Source organism: Balaenoptera musculus, chromosome 12 (assembly GCF_009873245.2).
Source record: "Balaenoptera musculus isolate JJ_BM4_2016_0621 chromosome 12, mBalMus1.pri.v3, whole genome shotgun sequence".
NCBI classification, from domain to species: Eukaryota; Metazoa; Chordata; class Mammalia; order Artiodactyla; family Balaenopteridae; genus Balaenoptera; species Balaenoptera musculus.
The window spans coordinates 9,910,603-9,931,334 of record NC_045796.1 but is presented as its reverse complement, the minus strand read 5'-3'; the positions used below and the strand labels follow the sequence as shown (position 1 = coordinate 9,931,334).

The following is a 20,732-nucleotide window of genomic DNA, read 5'->3' as shown; positions in this document are numbered from 1 at the left end:
TTTTGGTCAAAGATTAAAGGAGGAAAAGGACCTTTCCCCACTATTCGATTTAACTCACTCAAATAGATGATAATGTGACAAATGTCACTGTGATTTAAGCTTGAATGTGAGGAATTTAAAAGCACTTGCTTGAAAAAAGTTGTATTACATCTTTAAAAAAACAAAAAAACGCTTTGGAATGATTTTGATTTTCCATTCCTTTGAAAAAACAAAGCTGAATGCTTTTCATCCTGAAAATGCCCTTTCATAATTTCTAGGATCCTGGCTGCAAGACACAAATTGAAAATCACCCACAGGAAACCTCTCCAGTAATTGCATCTATCTATACCCCACGCTTTGATCTCAGACGTTACTGGTGAGGCGGGGTAGAAATCTCAGGTGCTACGGAAAGATGATGCTGGTGAGTCATACTTATGGGGTTTTTTTCTTCTGAAACTAGACTGTCTCATGTGTGACCTTTGCGATGAGATATGACATCAGCTGACTGACAAGACAGTTGTCAATAGCCACATCTGACGCTAGCGTGTCGGTCTATGATATTTTATCTATACCATCCTCACTGGTGTGGTTGACAGGGTTAAATGAGAAAATGCGTGCTGCAGTTCTCTGTTAATTGCAAAGTGGTACATAAATACAATTCTCTGATCCATGCAATCTCTCTCTAGGCACAATAACTTAATTGTACGGTAGGGTTCTTCTGGTTTTCGGTTCTGATTTATGCTTTTCCAAGATTATCAAAGTTTCTAGCTCCCTGAACATGGACATCATACCTTAAGGATAGGAATCACTTTGGTACCCCTGCAGTTTCTAACAGCACACAGGTAGGAGGAGATAGTCCAGCCAGTGAGGAAATATTTATTGAAACTTGGGCCTGATCCATAAGGGGGCAACATAGTCAAACACATTGCGAAGGTCTGGCTGCAGCCAGCAAAGGGCAGGGACGATGAAGCCGAGCATCTCAGCAGTGGAGGAAGTGGTGCCAATATGCAAATGAGGCCGGGCTCCACGCCCTAAGGCTTGGGAGTAGCCGGATAATTCGGGTGCTTTGACGGCCTTTCCCTTGGCTTTTAGCTGTCATGTGTGTATGCTACATTACCTCACACATCACCACACTCAGTCTTGGATCTTTTACATCCAACCCCGCCCCCATACACACACACACACACACACACACACCCCGACCCCATCCCCACCCTAAGAGCCAGCAGTTAAAGATACCTATAACATCAGGATTATGCCACTTCTCTAGTGAAAATCAGGAAGATTAAGATGATGGTAAACACGATGATGAAGGGAGTCCATAAAAGTAAACTGAAAAGCACAACACAGAAGCTACTTAAGTGCCTAAAAATATTCAGTCGTTGTAACAGTTGCCATTGATTACCTATGTGCGGAGTGCTTGACAACCACTTTTCTCTCATAAGCCTCACACTCATGGTCTGAAGTAGCTACTTTGTGGAGCGCTGTGCCCCAGTCACTCTACACGGGGGAGGCAGCACCAGGGTTCACTTGGGGTCCCGTGCCCTTGGCCACCTCACCGGGTTAACGCTGTCACACTCGTTCATTCAACAAGAGGTTACTGACTGCTCACTGGGGCCCTGCACACTCCTCGTTGCCAGGAATTCAGAGATAAAAGACACAGCGTCCTCCGGCAAGAGCTCGTTTTCCAAAGAAGCATGGAGACTGGTAAACAGATGATTACCGTATGGCATGACCCAGACTTGACAGAGAGAAGAGTCACCAAACACAGCCTGGGAGGGCCAGCGAACACCTTCAGGAGGAGGTGACAGGAGCAGCCCTGTGGAACGGCCATAGCGGCACACTTGCACCAGAACAAGCTTTGAAGGATGAGTAGGAAGAGCAAGCAGTCAAAGAAGGGAATGGGGATGGGGTGGCATGGGCGGGTGGAGGGATGCCAGGCACAGGGAAGGGTCTGAGAAATGTCCCAAGGGGAACGGGGACAAGCAGACCAAGAGGTGGACAGGGCCCAGGCCACATGGCCTTTTCATTTTGCCAAGGAGCATAGGCTTTGTTCTGCAGGCTAAGAGGGTGTTTGGGAGAATGTTATACAGAGCAATGGCCATATCATAAATGTGGTTTCAGAAGTATTGTTAGGCCAGCCTTATGGAGAAAGGATTCGAATGCAGCAAGTCTCTGGATGGAAAGACCAGGGAGGGGCTTCCTGCATAATCCAGGAGAGAAATGATAAGGACCTGAGAAGACAGCCGTGGTGGGAATGGAAGAGGAGGACAGGTTCCAGACTTGTTTAGGAGGAAGAAGAGGTCAGATTTACTGACCAAATGATAGTAAATAAGTAATGTGGGAGAGGCAGGGGTCAAAGATGACTCCCGGGTTCTGGCCTAGGTCACCGGGTGGATGGAGATGAATAAGTTCCACGAGGACTGTGGCTTATTCAGCAGGTGGCACAGTGACTAGCATGTAGTAGGTGCTCAGTAAATATTTCTGGAATGAATGATGGCATGAATGCCTGGGTGAGGAATATAAAGAAAGAGCAAGTAGTTTTGGGGGAGGGGTTGGAATGATGGTACATGTTGAGTGTGAGATGCTTATGAGATGGTCAGATAAAGATGTGCTGCAGACATTTGCATCTATAAGACTGGAGTTCAAAAGAGACATCTGGGCCAAAGGTATGGTTGTGGGAAACATCCACATTCACGTTCAGAATAAGGAGACCTGAAGACCAAAAGGAATCATGGTCAGATCCCGGGAACCATCAACAGTTAAAGGGCCAGCAGAGGAACAGGAGCCCTCAGAAGAGGTTTAAAAAATAATGGCAAGAAAGAACGGTGTTGTAGAATCTCAAGATGGATGGGGTGTCACAGGCCCCTGGAAGGCCAAGTAGAATAAAAGCTGGAATTTATGCCTTGAATTTAGCAACCAGGAGAACAAAAGTCACATGGCCCTGGCTAGAAGGAACACTGAGATTCTGCAGACTGCTGGCAGGGTGAGATGAAGCACAGCTGAAGCCGTGGGAGGGGGAGGCCCACAGGCAAGGGGGAGAGCTGTGCAGGAGCCGACCCCGGACAGGAGCAAGCGAACCAATTGTTACACTTGCAGGAATTCTGATAGCTGGTATTAAACATAGCCATTATTAAAAATTAAATTATATAAACCCGAAAATTGAATAAATTATACTAAAAACAAAAGTTATAAACACCGAAAACTCGTCACTTCCTAATTATTTACATTTTACTGTTTTCTCAGCTATCAAGGTTATTAACATCTATTATGTCTGGATGGCAGAAATACCGTATAACCGTGTGCTGCTGTACATCTCTTCCCTACCCCGCATTCAGTGATGTCATGGTGATAGGCTGAGACTGGCCATGGTGGGAGTATTTATACCAGGTGCAAATGCTACAGTTAGGGGTTCTTTTCTTCCAGAGAGCTGGTTGTTACCATTTACCAGCACGCCACTGAAACCGGCCCAGCAGCTGCCTGCCCCCGGGCTTCTCCCTCAGGGAGTGGCGTTGATGAATCACTACAGTGAGGCTGGTGTAGGGGAGGCGCTGACTGCAGAGTGTTTAGTCAAGGACAGTTCTTAGCGTCAGGGGGATGCCCGTGTCACCTTTCTAGAGAGTTCTCTCCAGGTTGGTATAGGGGCCAGCCAGAGAGGATTCAGAGGATTTGAGGGCAGGGATTGGGGTGCCAGTAACTGTCCTGACACTCAGGGCTGGATTTCAGGGCCAGAAAAAACCCAGGATGGGGGCAGAGGCCCGCATGGTCGACTGGTCACCCACACTGTGCTCAGGTGCAGATGACCCCAGCCCTGAGGGTTTTTCAGTTTTCATTGCCTCAGGCCTGGCTGACAGGAGCCTCAGGGCAGCTGGGGGAAACCAGACTAGGGAGGGCAGGATCTGGCAACCAAGCAGGGGGAAGTGAGATTTATTTATTTAAGGGGAAAAAAGACCAATTAAAATAATTCCGAAAAAAATCCCATCTGATGGGTAACATGAATCACTGGTCACACTGGGTGGTGTACCGGGAGGGAGGGGGGCGTCGTGGGTGCTGGGGTGCACTGTCTGTAGAGAATTAACAAATAAGAGGAAAACCAACTAATAGGCCTGCTTTTTATTATCGCCAGATGTGGCAATTCTAAACAACCGCAGTGACAAAATACACCTCCTTTGGGGCGGACTCCGCCCACGCACCCTCCACACATGTATTTTTGAGAACCTTCTATGTAATCAGTTGATTGTATGAGAACAGCTGACACATACTTCTTTAGTTCCTTTTTTGCGGTGTTTGTTTCATAGAATCACTTATTTTTAGAGTGTTGGAGGCATGTCTTGTTTTTCCATTCAGACACCAACATATATCAAGGGTCCCTGAGGAGCTGTCAGTTACGCTTGGAGTTTAAGGGCATTCGCAAAGATGTAATACGGTCTTTGGAAGAATCGGCAGACAGCCTTGTGTCGTATGTGCCATAAAAGAAGTCAGAAGGTGGTTATGAATCACCACTGTCCTATTATTCTAGCGTTGTGCCCTGCAGAGCAGAAAGAGGTTTTAAGCATTAAAAAAGGTTTTTTAAAAAGACAGAAGCAAACAGGATGTGGAAGGGATGACCTAGAAGCAAGTTCTGTTGCATTTCAACTGTGTGACCTTAGAAGTATTCTACTCAATTGCTCTGAGGCTCAGTTTTCCTGTTTGTAAAATGGGGTTAACGGTACCTGACTAGCTTCTTCCTGGGGCTGGTGAGACCAGGTGTAGGAAGGGGTGATGCACCGAATAAAGCTTGGTGCTGCCTCAGTTCCTCAGGATCCGGGAAGGGGGAGCGTAGAGCCCAGAGCGAGCCTATCTGAGGAGGTTAAATGAGGTTTAGATCTGCAACTTCAGTTGCCACTGCCGATACAGTGTGCTCAGAAATGTCTGGGGACATCAAAGTGAAAACTGGAACTTGGAAACTGGGAAAACAGGTCAGTGGGGAAAGGAGACAGGTCAGGGCTCTCCCGGAGTGGGGCTCACCCCGCTCAGCCGTGATCACATAGTAGGTCAGCACCTCGCACCGGCTCAGAGCTGCGATGTCTGGTTGGGAAGGAAAAGTCAGGTCTAGAAGCGGCTCTGGGAGCAGCAGTCCCAACACCACTTGCCAACTGGCAGCTTCGATTTGAACCAGAAGCCTCTTCTCTTTTCATTGTCTTGGCTGCATTTTTGAAGAGTGGATGGTTCTTCTAGAAAGGAGGGTGGTAGAAATCCTATGAACCCCACCAAATCTCCCAAATCAAATGGAAAAGAAAACAAACAAAATGCCCAATGGCCTCTTTGCAGCTCACTCTACACAGATTATATGCAGCAATGTAAAACACGGGCTTTTTCTTTACTACCTGAAAAGGGATGGAAAGTTATTTCCCGAGGGTGCTGATGTTGGCACGGTGATGAAGGATGATATACTGTCACCCCTCCCAGGCATGGTCCATCTGCCTTCTTTGATGCTGAGCAGGGGCTGGGGTCTTTAGCCATAGGACAGGGAGGGAGGAGGGCCAGAGAAGCTGCCCTGTGCGCCCAGGTCAGACCCTCCCAACATGAAAGAGCTTTTACACATAGAGCTCTAATACTTCTCTGTGGAATTTAAATAACTAAAGGCAAAGACAGAAAAGGGTCTCTCCCCTTTCTGTCTAGTGCTTAATGAACAGGGTAAGGCTAAGAAGGGAACAGGACAAATCAGATTAGAAGAAACAAGCCTTTGAGACGGTCCTGGGCTTCAGATGGTTGACCCAGGAGCAGGTCAGGCCAAGAGCTGAGAATCTAGTGTTGGGACCCAGGGCAGGCTGCCCCAAAGTGTGCCTCAAGGGCATATTGATTATTTAGAATTAAAGTAACTTAAGAAATGGCCAACGCAAGAAGGACACTCTGACCTTCCTTTCTTTTCTCCCTGAAAGCAGAAAATAAATCTCTCATGTGAAAGGTGCTCTCCCTGTATCTGGAGGTAGAAGGACACTCTTATCGCCAAAGATAGGGAATTCAGGCCAAGAAGCCTATATAAACAAGCCTGTTACTTCTTTAATTTACTATCACAGCCCAAACTCTGTTTAGATTCTTGACTAACTGAGCACCCAAAACCTAAGTTTCTTTGTCCTGTCAATTCCTCACAAATTTATTGTTTGTCTGAAGAGTATAAAAGCTGCCTGCTGCCTTCTCTGGCTACTTCTTAGGTCCCATTTCTATTTTTTTTTTTTTTCACGGCTTGCAGGATCTTAGTTTCCTTACCAGGGACTGAACCCGGGCCCGGCAGTGAAAGCGCAGAGTCCTAACCAGGGGACCGCCAAGAAATTCCCATAGGTCCCATTTCTATGAGACCTCCTTGTATGTGATTAAAATTATTTCCTTCTTCTCCTGTTAACCTGTCTTGTGTCAATTTTATTATTAGTCCAGCCACAAGAGGGGTAGAGGGCTGACATTCCTCTCCCCGGCACTAGTGACACACTTTTCCTACCTGGAGAGACACCAGGTAAGATTTGCTCCCAGGTGGAACCCTGCCTTCTCCACCAGTCACCCCCCTCTACCCACCTGCCTGATTCCAGCAGCCCAGCCCACCGTGCCAATTAACAGCCAGCCTACATTTCCCACAGGCCTGACAATCTGTATTACCGGCAATTCCTCAAAACACCGAGGTGAGGTAGTATGAAATGTTATCCTGGCAAACTTTGCAGGGTAAGAAACGTGACCAAGTATCCCAATTAATTACTAGCAAATCTAGACTCACACGGTCTTGTGGGTTACACAAACAACCCAGCCACTCTGCTTCTTGTCCTCCAAATACAGTATCTATGCAGCATGCCAGAATCTCACCAGGCAGGATTTTTACCGCAGAGGAAGAAAACAAAGCAGGTGTCAAGGGTCATTAACCTCACCCTGGTCTCTTTCTGAAAATCAGTACTCTGACATGTCCAGGCTACCTTTTAAAGCTCCATGTGTATATGATGCAAATTTACACTTGCTTTGCATATGCATTTTTGGGTCTATTTTTGAGCCAGTTGCTGCACTCAATCAAGATAGTTTTAATTCTGATATTCTGGATCTAAAATAGTCTGCTGTGGTATTTCCCACCCCTGTGCCCTCTCTGAATCTATTTCCAAACCATTATTCTGCTCATGCTCATTGGCTTTCAAAGTTGGAATGGCCAATGGATGCAGAGAAACAACCTTCATGTTTAACTGAGGCTAAGAAGGACTTTTCCTTGGTGATACTGAGGGGAAAGTATAAATTACAGAAGCAGTAACCAGAAAACAGACCTTCTATCAGAAGCTGGCTCTCTCCCCCAGCCGTGTCCAAAAACCTTCGCTATGAATGTATAGAGGAAGTAAACCTTAACCACACTGAGGCTTAAAAAAATTACACTGGTTTCTGTATGTGGCTTTTGTAAATCAGTTAAGTTACGTCACATTTCCACCTCGAACGTGTGATAATAAGGTCAGGGTTCCCCAGTAGACAGCAGAAAAAACCATATGGCACCTTCCTACACAGTCTGTTTTTCCCTTCAAGCTGACAATGAATCATTTGTTGACATCAGTGGGATGTGCCATCACATGGCAGATACGAAATGTGAATAAATGTGCCTGGTGGAGCAATAGTGTTGCTGGAGTGGAATGACCCTGGCACCTCCTTGCGGAGGCCAAACGTGACTCAGTCTCTTTCTCTGTACTGTATGGAATTAAATAACCACGTGTCAAAAACAAACAGCTCCTGCCTGGCGACCCTAAACTGTAAAACATGCTGGCGGCGCCTAAAACCTCTTGCAAAATATAATTACAGGTACTAATGCTTTGAGACTTTGGACATAATCCAACTCAACTTAAAATAGTAACAAAGGCTGTGTGTAAACCTGTGACATAGATTCTCTGAAAAGGGGCCAGGAGTCAGGCCAAGGGCTAATAAGCCTTTTAGGATCAGAAGGAGACTGCTCCATTCAACGACAGCTGACCCTCCAACTCTGACCCTACTCTCCACAGAGAATTAGATCTGAAATCGCCAAGGGCAAGTATTTTTGCCCATATTCCCAGTCCCACCATTGTAGAAATGAACTCAGGTGCACAGCTACAACCATGGGAGCTTTGAGGTGTTTGTTTTCTAATTTATTTATCATTTGAATGTAGTTTGGTAATTTCCTGGAGGGAAAGGATCTGGGGTAGATTGGGAAGCATGCACCGTCAGGAGCCAAAAATTTCACAACTGCTAATCTTCCATCCTGACTCTCTTGCAAAAAGACTTTAGTATTTATTCACAAGGGAGCTCTGGAAACAAGTCGGCTATTATCCAGGAAAGTCTATGGCAGCAGACTCCTTTTTACCAAGAAACTGACGCAAGGTCTTGGGCCCACCGTCCTAGCTGATTGTGAGTTGCGTTAGCACATTTCCCCACTATGTTATCATTACAAAACTTTTTTGGAAATTTAAAAACAGTTCATGGCAAGAATAAAGACAATATTTATGGTACATACTTTCTGGAAGATTTGGATGAAATAAATAGTTGATTAAGCATCTTGTCAGTAATTCAGGCACCATTTAACTGTGCCATGGTAATTGTCTAGATGTTATTATTATAATGCTTCATCCTAACTTCGTTTGAATTCTGACACCTGGACACATGCTGGATCATCTGTCCAGCTTACAACGATGCCCAGTTCTCTGGTAACCCTCATCCCTGTCTTCCAAGGGGTTGGGCTGGTCTTGTTTGTCCTATGTCCCCTGCCCCCTGTCCACAGCAGTGTGGACCAGAGGTGCCCACCCCACATAGGCTTACTCACTCACTGGCCCTTCTCCTGGAAAATGAAATGGAACAAAGAAATCTTTCCCATTAGCTGTACTTAAAATATATAAAACGTGGGTGCAGCCAGGGACCATGTCCCACCCTTGCACTGAGGAGCAGGGGAAGTTGGTCTACAAAAAACCAGAGAGAAAGCCCTGATTTCTTCCAGGGCTTGTGTCCAGTTCCTCCCCAAGGCCCAGCTGCAAGCTCATTCCTGACTCTGACACTCCTGAAAGCTTACATTTTCCCTGCTTGTTTAACTCTGGGTGATTTCTGTCCCACACAACCAAATGATTCCTAACTGGTGCAAAGTCCTATCTGGGAATCACATCATTTCATGGGGCTTTGGGCTCCAGGCTGATTTGCATCTAAAGCCTTGCAGCATCTCAGAGGCGCTGCCTCTGAGTTCTCTGTGCAGAGGCTTCTGGCAACTTGGGTATGAGTTCTGAGCCTGTTCCTTCTAAGGATGTGAACTCAGCAAGTCTTCTAGCCTCAGTGCAGCTTAGTTTCCACACCTGTAAAGTGAGAAAAACTAACTAAACATTGATAATGTTGATAAAGCACAAAAAACTTGAGCTTTGAGGTGACTCTCGGGTTAAAGTCCCAGCTCTGTCACTCATCAGAGCCTCAGTGTTCTCATTAGATTGTTTGAAAAATTAGGAAAAAAAAAAAAGGTAAATGCACCTGACATGAGACAAGTCCTGTGTAACAGGCACTTTTATTATTACTGTTACTGTCATTACCGCTCCTGCTCTCCTTCTTCTTCCCAATGAATGTGAAAGTTCTCCATAATCTACAGAGAACAATTCCCTAAAGAAAGGGTATACTTAGAGAAACTTTCTTGAGAAATAAAAAGCAGTGTCTGACATCTCTCTTACTCAGCCAGAGGTGTTTAGCTCTCTGACAATATAACTTCCCGGCTCTGATTGGTTGATCTAGCACTGAGAAAATAGGAAGGAAATAGATGTTTCCCCCTCTCAAGAAGAGGAGCTGCAGGGAATGCTGCTGACTCTGGAGGCGGCCAGGCCTGGACGCCTGTCCTCAGGCCACTTAACTCTCTGAGTTTCTTCTTGGTAGAACCAGAATGGCAATGTCATCTACTCCATGGGATCCTGAAAACACTGGAGGCAGTAGGTATGAAGTGGTACTCAACACAAGTTATTTTTAGGACAGTCCTCACTTAGAACTTACCCTAACTCTCCGATCTCCCACCTAGAGCAGCAGAAAGAGAAAAATCCTTCTGACAGCCATGCAGTGTGGCTCTGTGTTAGTAGGAACCCCCCCATGTGTTTTTCAGCAATTTTCCTACTAGGTCATCATTTTAGGAAAAGAGATAAATCAAACCTCCTTCCCTTAATACGTGTTGCATTATTTGGATTTTTTTTAGGAACTGAAATTTGCATTCAGTGCAACTTAAAGAGAACAATTTTGACAGTTCTAATGTATCGGAATTTCAGTTCAGACCAGGATCCTGTTTTCTCTTTAATCACAAATCATTTTAAAACAAAGGTAAAGGGGTTTCATTCTAGAAAATAAAAAACAAATGACACGCTAAAGATAAAATTAGGGTCTGGGCTCCCAACTTCAGGCCAAAGTTGATTCTCAGAATGGCTCTGGAAAGTGGCAGTGCTGTGAGGTCCTCAGGTGGAGACTGGGGAGGGTGCTGAGCCACGTGGCATCACAGTGGGGGCATCATGCAGTGGGCCGGGCCTGGGAGAGGCACTGCTAGAACCACAGGCCATCAGGTGGTGGTAGGGTGATCGACTCGTCCTGCTTTGTCCAGGACCACCTCAGTTTTAAGCCCAGGGACCAGATAACTCCTCAGTCCTGGGCAAACCAGGACCATTGGTCACCCCAACAGGTGCTGCTCTGATCTGCCTCATATGCATCTAACCCTTTAGCCTTCCTAGACATTCTGATCCCTGACTAATCTGTTCCATAGACTTTTCTTAAATTTTCTTCCTTATTTTTTCTTATCTGTAGAGCAGAAGACAAACATAACAGGAGGGGGGAAGTGTTTGAGGACAGATAATCAGTGAGGCTATTAACCATTGCTCATATAGCCATGACCTTGGACTAGAAGGGAATTGCCCTCAATCTTCTCACAGCTCAGGACCTCAGAAGCAGTAAACACCATCCCTGGTGACGAGCAGCACTCATGGTCTCTCTTTATGGCTGTGTTTGCTTTCTTACTTTTATATAAATTTATTAAAAGAATATTAATTGGCAGCATTGACACTAGAGTTAACCTCCTCTTCATACCCTTTCTTCGCTGATGTGTGGAGCAGAGAAGGAAGGATGTCTTCCCTTTCCCAGAGGAAATAGATTTGCAAAGAACATGAACCCGCAAAGGAAATTCCTCTTGCCCGATTCTTTTTTTTCTAAAGCAATATTTGCTGGGGCGGGGGGGTGGTTCATCACGATTATCAAAGTAATACATGCATATTGTCACAAACAAAAAAAACAGAGGAGGAATAAAAAAAAATCACACATAATCCCAGAATATCACCTTTTAAAACACACCGAATAGCAACACAAACAGTGGACATCTTCAGTGAGCAGGACTTGTTCAGGTGGGTCACTCTGTCATTCAGCAGAGCCACCAGCTGCTCTGAACATTCTCCTCGCTACTGCCTTTTACACAGTAGCAGCAACGGCAAGCCCATTACTAAATGACAGTACCCAGTCTTCTTCCTCCAGGATGCTGAACTTGTGAGAGCCTTGAATCAATCAACCCATCCACCAACAAATACTTGTAAAGTTTCTACGACGGTGCAGGTACCCTGGGAACAAGGCAGGGGAGGACCCACACCCTCACGGACAGAAAATACACTGGGCAAGTGTGATGAATTATGCCAACTGGCAGAGAGAGTGCCGGGCGAGTGGGTAGCCAGGGGATCGCTCTTGTCTGAGAGGCAGGGAACTCTTCCTAAGGATGTTACACGTAAGTCAAGACTCGATGGCATTATGAGTGAGGCAGGTGAAGACAGGGAGGAGGAAAGACGCAGACCGAAGGGGCAGCGTGTGGGAAGGCCAGAAGTGGGGGCGTCCTATTTGAGGGGCAGCGGGGAGAGGGCCAGGTGACTAAAACACCCAGGGCAAGGGAGAACGAGGCATGAGCCCCGGATGCTGGGGAAGGAGCAGGGACAGAATGGGTGAGGTCTGGAGGTCCATGTTCTGGTTTGGGGGCTTCCGCCAAAAGCAACGGGAAGCCACCCCAGGCTGGTCCCTGGGGGCAGGATGGGACCTCTGCTGTGAGCAGGGCAGGCTGCAGAGAGCAGGGCGGGGGTGTGTGGAAGGGGGTAACTGGAGGGAAGAGACGTCTGGAGAGGGAGATGGGGAAATGGGCGTGTTTGCAAGGTATCTAGGTGACAGAACCAGTAGAACTTGGGGACTGAAGAAATATGGTGATGAGGGGGCCCAGATGGTAGGCTGCAGAAGGAAGGGTCTGCAAGCTGGAAGGACAGCCCCTAAGGCGGGGCTGGCTTCGTGGGCATGTGGCCTGTGCAGTGGCACAAGCCTGTGCTTGGAAGGACCCAGCACTTGGTCGAAGGCTCTGCTGTCACTGTCTTAAAATACTTAAATCATTTTTACACAAGGGGCCCGGCGTTTTCATCTTGCACCAGGCCTTCAAATGACATCACGGGTCCTACAGAGGGCTAAATGTCTGCTACATGTGTATGCAGAATCTTCACTTGGCTAATGGGACTTGGACTCCATCCAAAGCTATTTATCCAAGATAAATGGAGATTGTCGGTTTATCCCGTCAGGCAGGACACGAGTCTAAAGAAGGCTCGGTGGTCCCAGTCAGTGCAGTTCGTGTCTGCGAGCACATCAAGGAGGGTCTGTGGTTGAAGTTCACAAGAGCAAGAAGAAGACAGAAGACACACTGCGTACGAGCCTTGGAGACAGTCGGGAGACGGAGGGCATCTTAATAACGTGAGCTCCAAGCTTGTTGCTTGAGTGAAACAGGAATTTCCCTCACCCAAGTTTCATTTAGTTTAGTAATTCAAGCTAAAAAATTCTGTCCGTTCAAGCCAAAGCTAAATGGGTATACCGTTTGGCAGAAAACAGTTTTTCAAATGAGTGGTTTATTATTTTATTTGGCTAAAAGTCTCAGGCTACACAAAATTTGCACTTAAAAGAAAATTATTATTGTAAGGGTTTAAAAGAAAATTTTTGAATATTCCTATGCTTGAACTTCAAGAAAAAGAAAAAGGCAGTCCTTTACAAAATTTAAGGTATAACACCTTTAACTGATTATTCAAGGAACCATCTACAGATAGAATTGCTGTGAGAGTTTATAGGCTCTGGACCAAATAATAATTAGTACTTTCACTATTTTTTTAAATTTTATTTATTTTTGGCTGCGTTGGGTCTTCGTTGCTGTGCACGGGCTTTCTCTAGTTGTGGCGAGCGGGGGCTACTCTTCATTGCAGTGCGTGGGCTTCTCATTGTCGTGGCTTCTCTTGTGGAGCATGGGCTCTAGGTGCGTGGGCTTCAGTAGTTGTGGCACACAGGCTCAGTAGTTGTGGCTCGCGGGCTCTAGAGCGCAGGCTCAGTAGTTGTGGTGCACGGGCTTAGTTGCTCCGAGGCATGTGGGATCTTCCCGGACCAGGAATCAAACCCGTGTCCCCTACATTGGCAGGTGGATTCTTAACATCTGCGCCACCAGGGAAGTCCCTACTTTCACTATTAAATGCGGAAATAAACTATTAAGAATAACTGAGCTATAGATCACCATTCTGAGTTTCTTTGGTGTCTTATATCCACTTACAGCAGCAAATTTCTAAAAAATACTAATGTTACAGGAAGAATAGGGGAAATCTGGCAAGCTCCTCCAAATATTTACAAGGCTACATCTTTTGAAGTTGACTTAGTAATGTGCTTAAAAGGAAGGGCTTTGAAGTCAGATGGTTTCGGTTTAAACCTCGGATCTGTCTTGGGAAAGTTGTTTAACCTGCCCGAGCCTCAGTTTCCCCACATGTAAATGGAGGTAATTCCTACTTGCTGTTTGTAATTTTCATGTTGTTGTCATTCAACAACCTGTATTTCTTTAAGCTGTATTTTTAAAATAGCTGCTAACGGATGATTAAATGCAGTTATCTGCGTGAACCTTTGTGTATTTCCTTAAAAATAGCCTCAATTCCTTTGATAGGTCACTCAAGTGACTCTGAGGGCAGGGGGCAAGGCTAGGAATCGGCTGCACTGTTCTGCTTATGACAGAGGGTGAAGGAATTGGTGTCTGTCCCTCAGAAGAGAAGAGGTTAAGAGAGGGACCGAGGTGGGGGCACTGGGGAGGGAGAGGAGTCAGTGAGCTGGTGTCACCCGAGGGGTCCACGGTGGGGAAGCAGCCCGGGACACATCCAGAGAAGCAGGCTGCCCATGGATCTTTCAGGACCAAGATGCGTTTGCATTTCTTTGATGTAAGCCAGTGTCTCCCTAAATGTATCTCACAGGTAAAGTGATACTATTTGTACCACATCTGTATTTGCTTCTTGGGGCTTCTGCAACAAAGCACCACAGACTAGGGGACTCACGACAACAGAAATTTATTCTCCCATAGTTCTGGAGGCCAGAAGTCTGAAGCCAAGGTAGCGGCAGAGTTGGTTCCTTCTGCAGGCCCTGAGGGAGACTCTGTCCCATGTCGCTCTCCCAGCCTCTGGTGTTTCTTGGCTTGCTGATGCATCTCTCCAATCTCGGCCTCCGTTGTCACACAGCCTTTTCCAGTGTGAGCGTTTCTCTCTGTCTCTTCACGTAGCACCTTGAAATTTTTTGAAAATCAGGACCCAAACAGGCTTGCACTGGCCCGACCTTTCTCCTCCAGGCCAGGGCCGATGTTGTGAGACTTGGGCCCGCTCCCCTCTGAGTCTGCACTCCGGTGGCCAGCACCCCGTCTCCTCCTGAAGTGGGATGGGCTCCTAGGGAAGCCTCGAGTGTGGTAAGGAGAGCTGAGGAGGAGCTCGGGACCCAGCTGTCAGGGTCATGCTCACGTTTCACCCTAGTTCGGAGGTGTGCTAACCACCGACCACATGTGGGGAGGCCAGGCCTTACCCAAGTCAAGGAGCCTGTTGTCTGGCTGCAGAGATAAAAGAAACACCTCCCTGTGTTAGTTTCCTTTTGCTGTGGTAACAAATTACCACAACCTCCATGGCTTCAAACAACAGAAATTTACTCTTGCATCGTTCTGGGGGCCAGAAGTTCAAAATCAAGGTGTCATCAGAGTCACGTTCTCTCAGAGGCTCTAAGGGAGACTCCTTCCTTGGCTCATCGTATCTTCTGGTGGTTGTCAGCAATCCTTGGCTCTCCTTGGCTTGAAGATGCCTCCCTCCAATGTCTTCCTCTGTCATCACATAGTGTCCTCCCTGTGTATCTATGTGTTTGTGTCCAAATTTCCTCCTCTTCTAAGGACACCAGTCTTTGGATCCACTTAGAATCTATTCCAGTATGACCTCATCTTAACTTGACTACATCTGCAAAGACCCTGTTTCCAAATAAGGTCACATTTACAGGTACCAGGGGTTAGACTTGAACATATATTTGGTGGGGGGCACAATGCAACCCACAACACTCCCTAGTGAATATGTCTTGTATTTATGAAAAAGAATGCAAGGAAGCAAGGACTGGGTGCCACCGGAGTAAAATTCATTTTAAATCTAGATAAAGGAGAAATTATCCTGAGCTGGTTGAAGGAGTAGGGGATTTTGAAGAATGGTTAGGAATTAAATAGAGATAAGGCTAAGGACATAATAATAAAACCATTTACTGATCACCTGCTCTGCACCAGGCACTGTGCTGGGTGTTTTAAATGCATGATCTCCAATCCCCCACTGTCTATACTCTATTAGAAAATGCATTCTCCACATGTAGTGTCTTTCCCAAAGTCACACAGTTGGGCAATGGTAAAGAGAGTTGGAACCCAGGTCCAACTGATACAAAAGCAATCTGGCTTCAAGCCTGGTCCACTGCACTGTACAGGCACCTAGGAGGAGACAGCGGGGTGGAAGTGTGGAGGTGGGTTGTGTGGGCATCTTGTAGAAGATGAACACCACCTGTCTGGCCTGAATGAGAGCTTCCTGCAGGAAAGGTAGGGAACGGGGATGGACAGGTTGGTCAGAGGAGAGTGGTAGGGGGCTTCCATGTCACACCAGGAGTCGCTAGAACAAGGGAGCCCCTGAAAGTGAATTAGCAGGGAGTCTTATCTCCAACTGTCATGGGACAGGGCGTAGAAAATATATGTGAAGAAAAAATGTGCATTACTCAAATTGCAGATTAGGGATGATTGCTGTAATTTTCTCAACCTTTTGACAAGGATGTGGCTAGAGTCAAAAGATGTGTTCTGGTCCCATCTCTGGCCCTTGTGACATCAGGCAAATCCCTTAATTTTTCTGCAGATAAATTTCCTATCTCTCAAAGGAAGATAATGACACCTGCTCACTGGTTTTATTGGGAGACCTTCCAGGATAATGTTTGGGGAGCATTATTACAGAGCTAGGAGCCGTGGCAAGATTCTCTAGGTGGCTATGCATGGCCCTTGCCCTGAGGTTGCTTTAGAATTCACAGAAGAGTCAAAACAGACAAAAATTAATTTAAATAGTATTAGAGGGGCGTCCCTGGTGGTGCAGTGGTTGAGAATCCACCTGCCAATGCAGGGGACATGGGTTCAAACCCTGGTCGGGGAAGATCCCACATGCCACAGAGCAACTAAGCCCGTGCGCTACAACTACTAAGCCTGCACTCTAGAGCCTGCGAGCCACAACCACTGAAGCCCGCGCACCTAGAGCCCGTGCTCAACAAGAAAGAGAAGCCACCGCGTTGAGAAGCCCACGTACTGCAATCAAGAGTAGCCCCAGCTCGCCGCAACTAGAGAAAGCCCATGCACAGCAATGAAGACCCAACGCAGCCAAAAATAAATAAACTAATTTTTTTTAATTAAAAAATAAAAAATAAATAGTATTAGAAAAGAAATAACTTAATTAGACTTGAGTGTGCTGATTTTTTTCCGCATATGTGGGTGGAAAGGTCTACCCAGAAAAGGGTACATGCACTAAAGTCAGGCAAAGCCTGCGCTTGAATCTCACCTCCGCCACTTAACAACAGTGTGCATCTCCGAAGTCTCGTGGACCCTCTGAACTTAAATCTTGCAATCAATAAAGTGGGGACAGTCAGTACATGCAGACTTGTTGCAAGGATTAAATTCCGTCAAATATGTAAACTGCCTGACATAGGAGATACTCGGTTAATGCTCTTCGTTATTACAGATGGGACAATTTTGCTTCTCTTATTATCTTCCTTTTCCAGGCACTGACAAGAAAATTCACCGTTGCCTGGGGAGAAACAAAGGGTCGGCAAGGGTTCCCTCCTCTGGGGAAGAAAAACTGCCTTCAACAGTTCCCTTTCTACATCTTTTTGTTCTGGTCTATTTTATTTAACAGCAAAGGGGCTGTTTAGAATGTGGAGTTTTCACGGGTTTCAGAGCATCTTCTCTCTTCCTCTTCTCTGATTTTTATTTGGGCTCTCTTGTTGCTAGGGCTGGCTGTGGGTGAGCCTGCCTGCCGGCCCACAGCAGGAGACTCCAGGCCCCGCCTGCGCTCTCCTGCCTGGCCTCTCCCGGCTGGCTGGGCTGCCCTGTGAGTCAGCTTCCCCCTCTGTCCCTGTTCACTTCATCGCAAAATGAGGATAGTAGAATTATTTACCAACCACAACAGGGTGCTGTGGCAATTGACAAATGCGTGATTATAGAGCACACTCATACATAAAGCCCCTGATAAAGCTAAATATTATTTTTATAGGCACTCTCAAAAGGAAGGTTTTCTTTACTAGCGTCTGGGGGGTGACTCTCCGGGTTGCTCATGAACTTGGCCTCCCAGCTGGGTGTGCTTCTTCCTCCCAAGAATAGGATTGTGAACATCCAACTGGAGGCCCGTTTCCCTATGAGTGTGGCCTTCCAGGGCGAGAATTCTGTCCTGTTTGGCAGCACTGAATGGAGACCATGGAGTTGCCAGTTAAATTTGCCAGGACTCTCAGGTAAACTTAAATTTCAGGTCAATGACATACAATTTTTTTAGTATAAGTACGCTTCATACAATAGTTGTAAGAGAAGCAAAACACTTATACTAAAAAATTATTGTCTGTCTATCTGAAATTCAAATTTGGGCATCCTGTTTTAATTAGTTTGTTTGTTTTGGCTAAATCCGGCAACCCTAGGGTTCACAGTGTTTTAGTAGCACCACCTCAGGACCATGATATTTAGACATCACAATCATCAGCTCCTGCCTTCAAGAGATCACAAATATCTATTATTGGGGCTCATGTTAACGTGTAACACTATATATATCTATCTCAACAGTAGCACAAAGTGTGTGTGAGAGGTGTGTGTGTGTGTGTGTGTCTGGTGTGTGGCTGTGTTCCAATAAATATATTTACAGTAAGAGGCATCGGGCTGGATTTGACCACAGGCTGAAGTTCACCACCTCTGTTGTAGAAGATAAGACTGCACAAGCTTGGGAGCCATACTGCCTTGGTTCAAGTTCTGACTTTGCCGTTTACTAGCTGTGTGACCTTGAGCAAGTGACTTAGCATAAGATGAGAGTAATAATAGTACGTCTTCATAGGGTTGTTGTATTAAATGAGTTAATAAACGTAAAACTCTTAAAACCCTGTCTGGAACAGACTAAGTGCTTAAACAATGTTAATTGTTAACTTAAACCCAGTTACACCACATATATCAGTTAGGATTAGGTCTGAGTAACAGAAAACCTGAAATGGCAAAGGCTGAAATAAGAGAGACTTTATCTGGCCCTCTGGTCAATTATGGCAGAGTCGCTAGGGCAGCTCCACAATTGGCAGGGACCCAGGCTCCTTCTAGCTGGTTGCTTCACCAGCCTCAACATGTGGTCTCACTGGTGCTTGAGTTCTAGCATCTTGCCCATATTCCACATTGCCGCCAGCAGGAAGCAGGAAGGCAGGGAGGAAGGGGATGCTCTCTCCCTTTGTAGGTAATTCCCGGAAGTTGGGTGCACCCCTGCCACTTATTGCCCATTGGCCAGGACTTAGGCACGTGGCCACAGGGAGCTGCAAGGGGTGCTGGGAGTTGTAGTTGTTATTCTGGGTTTCCCTGGGAGTTCTAGTACTAAGGAGAAAAAACATGTATGGGGGAAAACCAGCAGTCTCTAACACAACAGTGCTTTCCAGAACCTGCTATATTAAAATCAAAACCCTTGGACTTAAAAAAAAAAAGAAAAAAAAAAAAACCAAAAAACCTTGGACTTCCCTGGTGGCTCAGTGGTTAAGAATCCACCTGCCAATGCAGGGGACACGGGTTCAACCCCTGGTCCGGGAAGATCCCACATGCTGTGGAGCAACTAAGGCCGTGTGCCACAACTACTGAGCCTGTGCTCTAGAGCCTGCAAGCCACAACTACTGAGCCTGCATGCCACAACTACTGAAGCCTGCACGCCTAGAGCCTGTGCTCTGCGACAAGAAAAGCCACAGCAATGAGAAGCCCGCACACCGCAACGAAGAGTAGCCCCTGCTCGCCGCAACTAGAGAAAGCCCAAGCACAGCAACGAAGACCCAACACAGCCAAAAATAAATAAAAATAAATAAATCTATTCAAAATTTATTAAAAATAAAATAAAAACCCTTAATTTAGCAAAATCTCCTTGTAGCCAGTGTAAACAGGTGGCTGACAGAGAAGGGGAAATTTGAAACAAGAAGAGCACGACAAAGAAGAGAAGAGGCAGACTAAGGCCACATAGGTGGTTTCTTGGACTTTGTTCATTTGTGGTCTGCTTGTTGTGAGGTTGACAGGGAGGGTTGGGGCCCAGGAATCATGTCCAACAGCCTTCCTTCTCTGTCGCCATTTACAAAGGAGTTCGAGACATTGGCATCTCCCCAGCTGTGGGTCCTCTCTTCCCGACCTAACCCAGGGCGGTGGTAGCTAAGCAGGAGTGGGTGCGGCTGCGGGGAGGAGGCTCCAGGGAATGGCCTGGATCTCAGAGGAGCGGCCTGGCACCGCTTCTGAGCTCTGCTTCCACTGTGCGCTCAGGGCTTGTCTCTGCAGCCGCACCCCAGCCCCAGCCAGTTGTGCCGCCTATCGCAGACCGCCCTGCCCTCCCCCTCGTCCCTGTCCGCTAGCAGCTGGGGGTGGGTCGTGGGGAGGAAACTCTGCCTTTCTGGCTCTCTCTCCACTCCCTAAGTGGCGGCAGCAGCAGCTTGCAGAGTTAGGTGCTTCAGAGGGCGGAATAGTTAGATCAATTTAAACTCTGTTGGTTCTACCTCCTAATCCTTTTAATAATCATTGTTGGATCCCTTTGGGAAACCATAAGATGAGAACAAATTTTATTGGAGTCACTTTGATGCGTTTTAGGTCCATGATTGTGCGTTTTTTAGTAAGATTTTTTTTCTCTGTCATTTTGTTTTGTTTACAAACAGACTTTTTAAGTGAGCATCTATCAGTTCTTACTTATGCTGCCAAACTACTTTCACGTCATCTATAATTCTTCACCTTCCCAAACTGCATGTGCAGGTGAAATTAATTCAGTGAGTCTAAATTACTGACAACAATCTTCTATTCCTATTGTCTATTCTATTGAGAAGAAATCTTTGTAGTCTTAGTACATGCAATGGAAATTGTAGTGAAGCAAGAAATGAATTTAGTCTCTGTCTTTGAATGTCAACCAGTCCCCTCTGGGACTATGCAATCAGTCTCCTGTTTGGATTGACTGAGAACACCTGAAATAGTCATAAACCATAGCCCTTAGGCCTGGTCCCTGGTAGGTTTTCAATAACTTTTTGAATAAATAAATGAGAATCATGATTATGCTAATTAATGTTTTTGAAAAGCTGTGCCTGTCTTCCTCAGCAAATACTTGTCCAGCATTTGGCGATGTGACACCTCTCTTCTTGGCACAAACTGTGGTGATACATCAGTAAGGTGACAGCTAGGAGTCAGTCCACAACTA

At 46.2% G+C, this 20,732-nt stretch overlaps 1 protein-coding gene across 1 annotated transcript in view; it reads left to right on the top strand.

Moving 5' to 3' along the window:
- The first annotated feature begins 278 nt into the window (after positions 1–278).
- The window catches only part of SNX9 (sorting nexin 9), a 154,532-nt gene continuing 134,078 nt past the window's right edge, over positions 279–20,732 (top strand). The window contains exon 1 of the mRNA XM_036871163.1: positions 279–400. Coding sequence (XP_036727058.1) covers positions 392–400 — 9 coding nt within the window. The 5' untranslated portion in view covers positions 279–391. The remainder of the gene's footprint in view (positions 401–20,732) is intronic.